We start from the raw sequence: 12,358 nt of genomic DNA on the forward strand, positions 1-12,358 counted from the left end.
CGATTTTTTTGTTTCGCGATAGACCCTCAGATTGTGGTAACGGACGCAGTTTCGCGTAATATTCCCTATACCCAGAGAGGAAAATGGGGACTACGGTTGTATGGAGAAACGGCCGTCCCCTTTCCTCTTAATGATAACTTCGAATTACGAAAAGTAACAAAATAAGTAATTAATTTATTTAATATAATAGGTACTAACGATCTGGTCCGAAGAGAGCCGTAGCGTTTTCCTAAAGGTGGAGTGTCTGCGCGAAGCCCGCTGCGCCTGCTCCTGCTCAGAGTCCGAAGAGCTCGGCTCCGCGTGCTCCTGGTGTTCAGAGTGGTCCGCTGCAAACAACGCAGTTTCATACAGAGTGCCAACTTTATGGTGGTGACCTTTGGTTGGTGTACTATGGCAAGTGTCCTGTTGGCGGCGATCAGAGACTAGCGACAAACTAATTTCATTTACTAGCGTTTACTCTTAGAAAACGGCGATATCTATACAACCTTATAAAATGTTGATGATAATACGAAAAGGTTGAATAAAGCACCTACTGTGCGCCAAATCAGTTCAGTAAGTAATGCATAACAAACGTCAAGTATCAAAAACCACAAAGGTACTTTTTTCGTAGATAAAAATAAACCGCAAAAATATGAAAGTGTGAAAGACATTAATAGACACGCCAACCACGAGCACTGCACGTGCCGCGATAAAAAACCGACTTCGACTTTAAACCGGAGGGTGATGACTTATAATAAGAGCCGTTTTTGTGCAAAAAAACTACCGAGTAGATGACTCAGTAGTTTTTTTACCTAATAAATTATAGACCTTAATACCTTGATCAAGAGGTTTGTTTTCCAGTAGCATGGTTTGACCCTCGTCCTTTTGATATGGGTCTAGAGTAGGGTCCATGAGATGGATAGGTTCATTGGCCTCTTCGACGTCCACTGTTTCTAACTTTTCGTCGGGCAGAACCTCCTCGGCGACTATTCCTTCGGCAGTTTCCATTTTCAAATCCATGCTAAGGTACTCTGTTTCCGGGTAACTGGAACTCTTGAATTCATCCTTAGTTGGCTCCATGCTATAATGATTAGAGACAATTTGTTCATTAGGAAAGTCAACATAAATAGGTACTTATACTTTAGCATTGTTATCACGGTTACATCGGCCAGCGCTAAGCTGCGTCTTACGTAAGCGAACACTCGCGAACGCGAATAAATATAAAATATTATTCACATAACAACTGGTAAAATATACGTCGTACAAGACATCATTTAATTAGGTACAGTCACCTGGAATAATATGTTACTCTTCGAAGGCCGCAATGAAACGATCTTATTTGTAGAGCCATAAATAAGAGCATGTCGCATATTTTTGCGGCCATCGAAGAGTAACATATTATTGCAGGCTGTACGATCTTATGTTAAGATCGTAAATCACAATACAATACAAATCCTCTTTATTGCACAACCTCTGAATAAATGTACATGAAAACACAAATAATACATGAAGACAGAGGTAAACAACAGGCGGCCTTTTCGCTAGAGAGCGATCTCTTCCAGACAAGCTTTAGGTAGTGGGGTGCAAAAAACTAAATAGCATTAGAAAAAATCACGTACCTAAGTTAAGATTCTTAACTAATCGGAGGATCTGTGCTGCATGTACTGAGGCCGCGTTTTATAGACAGAAGATGAGCAATTAATAACAATAAATTGGCGACTTGAAAAATATATGGGAATAATAAAATATACATGAATATTTTTTTTCCCTTTCAAATAGGAAAAAATAATGGTACCATTCGATTCCTCACATTTTATTAAACAAAATAGTGTACAGCAACAATATACATAAACGCAATATTTCACCGACAAAATCACAATTTCCTTGTTTTCCATACATCGAAACGGCTTCTAAGCAATAACGACGTTACATGGTGACGTCACGATGTATTTTGTTAGAAGCGACTGACCATCATTTGTGACTTTTGTATTGCTTTAAGATAATGGGTCTCATACAGACATTTGATCCTCAAAACAAACCTGATTGACTGATACCATTAATAAAAATTTGTCAAATACCCTATTAAACGTATGAATCGAATTGAGACAAGTCTAAGACTCGACTGAGTCCTTACTAACCAAATCTAGTTACTGATGTACTGTCGGAAACTTTTCAAAATTGCGAAACATTTCATATTTTTGTATTGGGATCGAAATTTTCCATTTTCAAAATGAAAGTTTCCTTTATTTCATATGAAGTTTTCCTGAAATATCCGAGAACATTTCCAAGTTTTAGAAACTTTCGGCAACACGCACATCTGTAGATAGAAAGTATGTAGAGTAGGGATGACTAACCGTTTGGCTTCAGGCCCAGCGTTGGAGCGGCGCCAGCTCCACCACGAGTAGCCGCGTGGCTTGGCGTCCGCGGCCGGCGGTTCCGATCCTTCCTTTTCTATGCTCTTTTCTAGCGACTCCAGCACGCGCTAAACACGAAACATAATATTATAATCCATTTTATAAAACATTCCGAATTTACTATTAGTCTTAACATACAGTTTGCACATAAGCTCCGAGACTGTAGGAGCCCTGATTTGCCCCTAATCTCGCGCTTGGCGCACAACCTTCCGTATCCTCTGTTTGAAAATTTTCGGGACTCGAATGAGGATATGCAGTGGAAAGGTCGATTCACCAAAGCTAATTCAAATGAATCGAATAAATTACTATTTGCATAGCCCGTACAAACTCTTATAATATACATTGACAGATAGACATGACAGCAAGTCACTCACGCGACAATAAAAATCGATAAAAATAACAATAGTTCATTGTTTTTGCTAATCTATGTAACAATGTAAAAACCATTTACAAATTATTTCCGTGATGTCCACGCGGATATTACTAGAACATTCAACCCTATCTAATAGGTAGGCTGCCAAAGTAAATATCTCCTACGAGAAATAATGGACAAATGAACATATTGGTATGCCTCTTAAACCCACGCAGGTTGCGTGACGCAACCTGTCAGCCTGTCACTTCATGTAACATTATTTTATAATGAGTGTCAAGTGCTCGTCGCTTTTGTAAGACGTAAATCTCTAGGCAGAGGTACTCGGAGTGTTCAAATAAGACGGATGTGGGATTTTGAAAATATGTTGACTATCATTAGACAAGACAAGAGGGTATAATACAATAAATTTTACGTGGTCCTATAAAGGCAGTAAGGGCAACGTCAGTAAATAGCTATATGCGATCCGGATTATTGCTGATACATTTAGGTACTCGTTCAGAACAAGGACATGAAATATTGATAACATTGACGAGAAAAAGACAGCAAAAACGATAAGGTCAGTCGCTGCTATGTGCAATAATAACTTTTTATACGGTTTGACAGTAGGGCAGTAAGCTTTCAGATCAGGTTTGAGTTTGCCGGATCGACGGTGACACTTGACACTTGACACTTGACTCGACTCACGCTAGGCAGCGGTCTCCTGTAGGCCAGCAGCGACAGCAGCAGCGGGCCGGCGCTGCGCCACGGCAGCCAGCGGTCGCCGAGCCGCACCACCAGCCGCCCCTGAGCCGCCAGCGCGCCGCCCGTCGCGCAGAACTCTTCGAAGGGCAGCGCGCGGGACACTTGCTCCTCGCGCACGTATACTCCTACTTGACCTCTGCCGAAAAATAAGGAGATATTAACACTATCATATCTATTGTAACTCAATAGGGAATATAACGCGAAACTCTGCGTAGGGGGCGCCAGGGCGCCACTACGACAATCTGAGGGTTTTTTATTTATCTAACATCTCTGTCACTTGCATATTCGAGCGATAAAGAGGCAGATAGCGAATTTTCGGATTCGCGTTTCCCGGTAGGTCCTCTGTAAGCAAACCGCCTTGATGCATCAATGTCATATTTTATTTTATCTCTGAAAACTTGTCAAAAACCTGTTAAAGGTACAGTATGTATAAGTTACTCTATGGTTTACTAAAAAGGCTAGTCCTGCACTCTGGTGGCAGAACATTGCAGTAATATCCCCTATTACTAACAATGATGGGTTTTCACTGGTAACAATTTAGTGGTAACTAGTGGGAATAACCCACAATATTCTATTTTGGCTAAGGTCGGAGGCAAGTCATTGATTGGGGTGAGTATGTATATTGGACTGGCTATCTTAATATGCGTTTATGCATTTGCGTTATTTATCTATAAACTAATGCAAATTAAACGAAAGAAAAATAGTTATGGCCTTGCTTCCATCAAAGATACATTGATTGAGTTACAATATATTCTCTTTGCCTCTATTGTGCATCATAATATATACTTATCTACAGAATTAAAATCTCATATCAATACCTAACGATTAATATCCTGTGAACATAGCTAAAACCTTGCTCCACAACAAAGCCATTCGCTCTCAAATTGAATCGAAATTAAATAACTATTTTGCAAATATTATATTATGAATAATAATAATCATCATCATCATCATGTCAGCCGATAGACGTCCACTGCTGGTCATAGGCCTCCCCCAAGGCACGCCACTCCGACCGATCCTGTGCCGCTCGCATCCACCGAATTCCCGCGACCTTCACCAGGTCGTCGCTCCACCTCGTTGGAGGCCTACCGGCAGTTCGTCTTCCGGTACGCGGACGCCACTCCAGAACCTTCCGGCCCCACCGGCCATCAGTTCTGCGAGCAATGTGCCCCGCCCACTGCCACTTACCTAAGGTTTGCAATTCTGCGAGATATGTCGGTGACCCTATTTCTACTGCGGATATCATCATTTCTGATTCTATCACGCAGAGAAACCCCGAGCATAGCTCTCTCCATTGCCCTTTGAACCTTCCTGAGCCTGAGCCTTCTTATGAGGCCCATGGTTAGCGCCCACGTCTCAGATCCGTATGTCATCACTGGCAACACACACTGGTCAAAGACTTTTGACTTAAGACACTGCGGCAATTTGGACGAAAAGATACTGTGGAGCTTCCCGAACGCTGCCCAACCGAGTCGGATTCGACGAGTGACCTCTTTCTCGAAGTTGGACCTACCTAACTGGACTGTTTGTCCCAGGTATACATAATCGTTAACAACTTCGAGCGCAGAGCCTCCGATTAATACGGGACTTGGCACAACATGGACGTTAGACATGATCTTCGTCTTGTCCATGTTCATTTTCAGACCAACTCGTTCAGATACTCTGCTGAGATCAGCGAGCATCGCACTGAGGTCCTCCATGGTCTCAGCCATGACTACGATATCATCGGCAAACCGAAGGTGAGTGATGTACTCGCCACTTACATTGATGCCTCGTCCTTTCCAGTCCAGAACCTTGAAGGCATCCTCCAATGCAGCGGTGAGCAGCTTTGGGGAGATTACATCTCCTTGTCTGACTCCCCGCTGCAATGGAATAGGCTTCGAGCTCTGGCCCTGTAGTCGGACGGACAAGGTGGCGTTTTCGTACAAACACTTCAGCACTTCGATATACCGGTAGTCAATTTGGCACCTTTGGAGAGACTGCAGCACAGCCCAAGTCTCGATCGAATCGAAGGCTTTCTCGTAGTCCACAAATGCAAGGCAAAGGGGGAAGTTATACTCTTCAGTCTTTTGTATAATCTTCCGCAACGCATGTATGTGGTCTACGGTACATTATTGTATAATATTATGAATAATATTATACAATAATTTTCAATTATTATAAATAATAAGATAATCATATCTTCGTAGTAATTTACCGTACCTAGTAATTGTTGGTTTTCACAAGAAAATTATATAGGCAAGAAGAGCGAAATGTTGTGACAAACAAACCTTTTGAGTATACGTAAAATTATGAAAACTTGATTTGATACGGCCACTATATTTGACCAAGATACATAATATTTAAATAAAATCAAGGGCAAACGTTACCGACTCAAGCAACATTAAACTGACCGGTGGATCTCATGCAATCAATTACGTAACTATAGACGATTCAATTTTTTTCAACGAAAGGTTAGGAAGGTTTTTGGATAAATTATGAACTTGACAATGCCAAATACCTTTGTCCTTACTAAATTTTTTATCGTTATCATTGACGAATTCGCAATGATTCAAAGTTCCGGTGGCGAAAAAATATTATTGAGAAATAATTGTGATAAAACTGATAAGATTTAAATCTTACGTAATCGATGTCCGTATTCCACAATGATGTTTTTTTAGCCCTTTATTAGCACAATCTATATTGTAAAGTTTTTGTATTTTTTAAGGAGATTTTTAGGACTATAAGTGGCAATGAAGATTGTCTGATCCGCTAAATACAGTCAACTTACTTGGCGAGTAGTTTCTCGTCGTCGTCCGAGTCGAGCTGCGGCGGCTCGAGCGAGGCCGGAGACTGGGGAAGGGAAGGGCCGTTGCCGGACTCATACTCCTCTTCCGTAGGCCCCGTGTTCTCGTGAGATGTGTTCGCCAGACCTGTACGTATCAACAGTTTTATTCAACTGCGGGAAGAAAAACTTGCATGAATGAATTCTAGAATGCAATTGCTAAACAAAACATTCTAATTCATGTTTCTTTTCTGCTCAACATAGAGTTAAAAAAAAGTCGTCGTGAAAATGTAAGAAACAATTTATCAATTTGTCAAAAAGCATGTTTAATCGTAAAATAAAATGAGCTTATAAACATATTTTGTTAACAATTATATAGTGAAAAACTAAATAGAATTAGGTCAGACGGTATTACATTGTCATAAAATATAACAATACTTTATATTTAAAGGAAAGGCGAACCAACAGTAATGAACTGTTATGCCTACAATACGTGTGTTCAAAAAAAAACAGCATTCTTAAAATTTTCAGACGTTAGCGTTATACGTTCGCATTTTACGCAGAGACGTTTATTTTTACTAACACTTCTGATAAAACTCTTGAAATGAGAAAAGCCTCGGTCATTCGGCTAATGAGATAATACCATAAATAACTTGGAATTAATCGGTAAAACCCAACCCAGTGTCAAATTGTACTGGTAACCATGGTAACTCCAGGTTTAACCGGTTAAGCCCGGGTTAGTGAAATGGTGCAAGTGGCGCTTAGTGTATTACGATTATAATACGAGATTTAGTTTGTTACTCACCACTCCGATGACGTCCAACGTGGTGCTTAGGGAAGTAAAGGTCGGGGTCGACCTGTCCCCGGTCTAGGTCGTCCAGGTACACGCCCTCCGCGGCCTCGGTGCCCTCGCGCGTCGACATGAAGCGGAACATGCCGCTAAATACCCCCGAACGGCCTGCGCGCTCTTAAAATTCAAAAATCAATATTTAGGATATTTATTTAAGGTTTAAAGCCAATTGAACATGATTTCGTAACATGAGAATGGATAATAAATAATAGCCTAAATACCTTCATCAGAGCTGAGGGGTTCGGCGGGCGAGCCCGGAGTACCCGATGTCCCAGGCGAGGCCGGAGACCCAGGGGTAGCAGAGGACCCCAGCTCTGTGGGTGAACTGGCGCATTCGGTGCGGACTGGAGGCTCAGGCAGCTCGCCCCAACGCCATGACTGGGATGATTTGTCGCCTTTCGCGGTTCGAGATAGCTCGACTTCCGTATCCGATTGTACGGGTGTGCCACTGCGGGATCCCCTAAAGAAAAATACACGAATGACTAAATTGAAACGTCTTAAACACCTTTTGAGCGCCAAGAGCTAACGCAAAACACAAATGCCACCCTGACGCCATAACAAAACACCCAAGCCAGGTATATTGATATTTTTTAGACTTCCATGGCTTGTAGCTCTACGATGAATAGTTTTTTTATGTACTGGTCTATACAATTATCGGCAAAACTGCAGTTGTTCAAAATGATCTAGGCACGACTTTATCGTTTCAGCAACATTCCTATGAAGTTTTTAAACAACTCACGAACTTAGGTTCTGCTGGGGTCTGCTGTTGATTATGATTAAGATTCAAATTAGTCTTACCCGAGGTTTCCATCGATTTTTGACAAGTTTTGAATCTATCTCCTAATTTTGCACTACATATACAATTATAAGACAAATGGCTATGGTTCTTCAATCTTTTATCTCCATTTTTGTCTACCAGATTTTGAAAGAAATGAATATTTATTTATTTATGATTTTTTAAACATTATCTAAAAAAACACATTTTTCGTATCTCGATTGCTGTGAAAGATCTTACATGTACGAAATCTACATATTTGGGTTCGTCTTTGACGTCTCTAAAAATTTGTCTAAGATTTTAATTTTAAACTAATTAACAGAAAAGTTAGGGCCAGAAATCAGTTTTTTGGCCTAAAATTATTCAACTTTGATGCCAAATTACTCGAAAACAATGAACTTTGAAGTAAATATGGGATACTGTTTTGCTTAAAGACGTTGCTGTTGATATGATAAGCTACAATTAGTACATTTCGATGCTAGTGCGGAAAGTATGTCATTACTGCACGAGTACCGACATATCTTGCCACGAGCCGTAGGCGAGTGGCAAGACTCGGGACGAGTGAAGAATGACATATCCGCACGTGTATCGAACGACGTTTTGTAATACAGTTGCGAAAAAATAAGAAAGCAACAAGTAAGGAATAGAATTCGAAACTTTTATATTATTAATTCTGTGACACTGACATCATTGACATTGACATTATGAAGAGGTGTTTTTCTGGCTTTTACTCGACTAGAATAGATTTTGTTATTATTATTGAACCCACTTCAATGAAAGTTTTTTTTTTCAAATGCATGTTCTATAAGATAGAAACAATTGTAAATATTAAAACATTGTACTATTATTACCTAAATATCGTTATTTACGATTATTTGTGTATCGTATATTTATAAAAACAATATCGAATGTTGCCTTTAGAAACTTAAAAAATTCTTGCAGTAAGAAAATACGCCTCTTCTTTGACAGGCGGCGTTCCGTTCCATTCAGACAACTTATTAAGAACGGTTTTTCAACATTAAAAAATAAACGTGTTATAATACTTATAATGATGAAGAGGTAAGTAATAAAATATTAAATATGCATATTTTTCGTATTCTTACATTAACAGTTGGTTTTTATGTTGATTACGACGTTTAGAGGAAACTAATATTAACACTCATCAATAAGTAGTCATGAATTGGAACAAGTAAACATTTTAAAAAATTGGAAAAGTAAAAAGCATTAGTTCGCGAAAACCAACTTTCCGCACGCTAAACAGCCACGAAAAGTAGCACTTTTTGAGCAACTGTATTTAAAAAAAACATTACAAAACTAAGGGATTCAGATTGAAGGTCATTGGGGCATGGGATCCCCTTAAAGAGAAATAATATAAACAAAAAAATATATAGTCAAAATACTGGTAATTAGATCTGTAGATCTGCTGAAGGGTTTAATCGATTTTGACGAATTGACTGCGTGGCGCCAGGGGCAAAACATTACATCAACGTGATTTGCCGTCATTGGCGCTCAAATGGTTGACGAGCGAGCTCCGTTAATGCCGAAACTTAGTAAGACTGTCTACTATTGTTATTCGTACTTTTAGAAAGCGCGACGATATTAATTACGCGTTATCTTCGCTTCCAAAAACATATTTTTTCCGTGTCTTTACGTAATTTCAAATGTGTCGTAAATTACTGTTAGACCAAAAGATATTTGATAAGCAAGCGATTAGATAACCAAATTAATCTGTGAGAAGGTCGTCCAGAAACTATAATACAATAAATGGAAATATGTAGGGTAGGGGATGAAGGATACATGGAAATGATTGTGGGGGGGAACAAGTGACATTAGACTGGCATTGACCTAAAATGTCATTAGGTATTACGATATCATTATTTGCTGTACTAAAAGCATGATATGCGTCTAGTGATAACTAAAGCTAAGCGCCGACCGCATGTTTGATCGAAATAGGGCATTAGTGTCTCACTACATTTATCCACGCATTAAGCCGATCAGAAAGAGCTGTTAAATTAATATCATAAGAGCGGTAAAAACTACATTTGTTTTGTATCGTCTCCGAGAACGCGATTGTAATTTATAACTGAACTAACACTAATTGTTGACTGTTAACAATAACTTATACTATAACGATTATCGCACAACGCATATTACGGCGTCTGAACGGCCTGAATCGCGGATGTAAATCAGTGAACGCCACCTCTACATCTAAACGCTTTAAACGAATTGACAGCTCAAACGTGATCGGCTCAAGCTGATTCCATGTCACTAAATATAGTGAGACTTTTAGACGAACACAGGTAAGTAGAGTAGTGCAAGCAAGATGCGGTGGTAGTAATATTGTTAATTTTTACGCGTTTCTGGAGGCGGCGTGCACCTCGAACGCGGTGTCGGAGAGCGCCATCGGGATGCGGTTGTCCCCGGTGAGCTTCAGGTTCGACATCTCTTCGCTGCAACCAGGCGCGCGTGAGGACAAACAGAGTTCAATACGTGGTACGGTCACCCTATCTAGTGATCTCTTGACTAAGCGGGAAATACTTATTAAAAATGCTAAGTAACCCGCAGAAAGTCTATTCAGTATATCCCGGTAGTATACTCAGCCACTACTTTTGAAACCCGCTGGCTCGCATCGAATACAATGTCTGCTAGGGAGGTCTCGCGGTTCCTAGTTTGAATTATTTATTCTGCCACGCACTAGCTCTAGGCTTCTATTTATTACATAGGTATACCTACAGGACATAAATAAACTTATTCGTTTAATATCAGACCTCGTATTTTAGAGGTTTAAAGAACATAATATTCATGCGAATGCTATTTAAGTCAAACACACACAATATTAAATGATAAGTTGACTCACCTAAGTGTCGCGGCAGTAATATCGTTGTCGCTGAAGAAGTTGATATCTGTAGCATTAGGAATGGCTGTAGGCTGTGAGGGGCGCTGCTCGGAGCCAGCACGGTCCGACTGGCTGGAGATGGAGCTCGTCGACGATTTCCGTTGGTGCTTCTTCTTTGAACTAACTTTCCTAGTTTTCTTCTTCTTCTTTCCGTTACCGTTGACTTTAGTATCATCAAGGATCGGGGCGGCCTCGATGGGGCGGAAGTCGTTGTGCGCGCTGATCATTTGGACAGTCTGCTTGGCCTCGCTCCCGGCCTCCAGTTGTGTCGCAGAAAACGTTTTAGGCGTCCGCGAATCGCCCCAGTTCGTCGGCGTCTCGTCGAGGCCATCCAATCCGTCCATCTCGAACAACGCATCGTTATCGTGATCGCTAGTTGGTTTGGTATCTTTTTTCGCCTGCTTTAGTTTATTCACGTCTGGTTTCTGTATCGACTGGCCGTCGGCGGTGTACCTGCAAGTGCATATGGAAATCTCAAGCGGGATTCACTTAATTAGGTATATGGGCGTTATTTCAAATCTAACGGCTCGGTGCCTTTTTCATTAACATCATAAGGTAAACGCAATTCGCTTTCGAACTGCACGAGAATGTAATAGAATAAATAATTGGACTATGTATACAAATCTCCTCACTTTCTATGTGGTTCACGAAAAGTTTTGTTTCTAACCCGCATTGCATATGAATGAACGTTACGTCAACCGCCATTGACTTACGATGGTGTGCGTGAATAGTTTACCTGCGCTTGGTGTAGTCCGAGGCCTGTCCATGGTCGGGCTCGACGGCAGAGAGCGAGTTGCGGCGCCGGGGCTCGTACAGCTGCTCGAAGCGCGCGGCCGGGATGGGCGAGGTGGCGAGGTGCGCGGACCAGCCGGCCTCGTCCTCGCCTACTTCCTCGACGAAGAACGCTTCCCCAGACTCACCCAATTTCATATGTATGGGCAGCGATTCGCCGTTCAGTTCCAAGTCCACCTGAATAAACATACGTCATTTAGCGATAAGCAATTCATTCTCGAGCAATCAGACGATAAGAGACAGCACGGGTCGGGTAAGATCATAGGTTATCTTTAGATGCGCAAACAAACACACTATCTACAACGCGTGTGAACAATACATCAAATCTTTCTCCTGAAATTATATTTTGACGACCGGTCTGGCCTAGTGGATAGTGATCCTGCCTGTGAAGCCTATGGTCCTGGGTTCGAATCCCGGTAAGGGCATTTATTTGTGTGATGATGTCACTTCCAGAAGTTCGTTTGATCATCAAATATATCGTTGTCTGAGTACCCATAAAACAAGCCTCCTTGGGCTTACCGTGGGACTTAGTCAATCTGTGTAAGAATATAATGTCCTCACAATGTCCTATAATATTTATTTATTATTTATTTATACCTACTTATTAATGATTCAATAGCACGCATTGTAAACTTTGAAACTTCCCACGAAATAACAGGTGCCCGGATCAGGAATTATATTAGTGCCAATATTTTTTCACATTCTTGGTGAAATAATATCTCAGGGTTGGCGCTACTCCAATCTTCAGAGTGATTCAGCTTCAGAAGATTACCC

At 40.9% G+C, this 12,358-nt stretch overlaps 1 protein-coding gene across 5 annotated transcripts in view; it reads right to left on the bottom strand.

Annotated features, from left to right (window-relative positions):
- The window catches only part of LOC134755949 (phosphatidate phosphatase LPIN2), a 48,286-nt gene that overhangs the window by 7,162 nt on the left and 28,766 nt on the right, over positions 1–12,358 (bottom strand). For 4 of the 5 annotated variants that reach the window (XR_010129090.1, XM_063692655.1, XM_063692654.1 and 1 more), the window contains exons 3-12: positions 11,529–11,761; positions 10,754–11,245; positions 10,251–10,346; positions 7,343–7,581; positions 7,077–7,238; positions 6,278–6,419; positions 3,451–3,643; positions 2,334–2,461; positions 816–1,060; positions 199–326 (exon numbers count right to left, since the gene is read on the bottom strand). Coding sequence is in view for 4 of the 5 variants with exons in the window: in XM_063692655.1 (XP_063548725.1) it covers positions 199–326; positions 816–1,060; positions 2,334–2,461; positions 3,451–3,643; positions 6,278–6,419; positions 7,077–7,238; positions 7,343–7,581; positions 10,251–10,346; positions 10,754–11,245; positions 11,529–11,761 (2,058 nt within the window). In the remaining variant the exon portion in view is untranslated. The remainder of the gene's footprint in view (positions 1–198; positions 327–815; positions 1,061–2,333; positions 2,462–3,450; positions 3,644–6,277; positions 6,420–7,076; positions 7,239–7,342; positions 7,582–10,250; positions 10,347–10,753; positions 11,246–11,528; positions 11,762–12,358) is intronic. The other variant, XM_063692657.1, reaches the window with a different exon arrangement.

Source organism: Cydia strobilella, chromosome 3 (genome assembly GCF_947568885.1).
Source record: "Cydia strobilella chromosome 3, ilCydStro3.1, whole genome shotgun sequence".
Classification (NCBI taxonomy): Eukaryota; Metazoa; Arthropoda; class Insecta; order Lepidoptera; family Tortricidae; genus Cydia; species Cydia strobilella.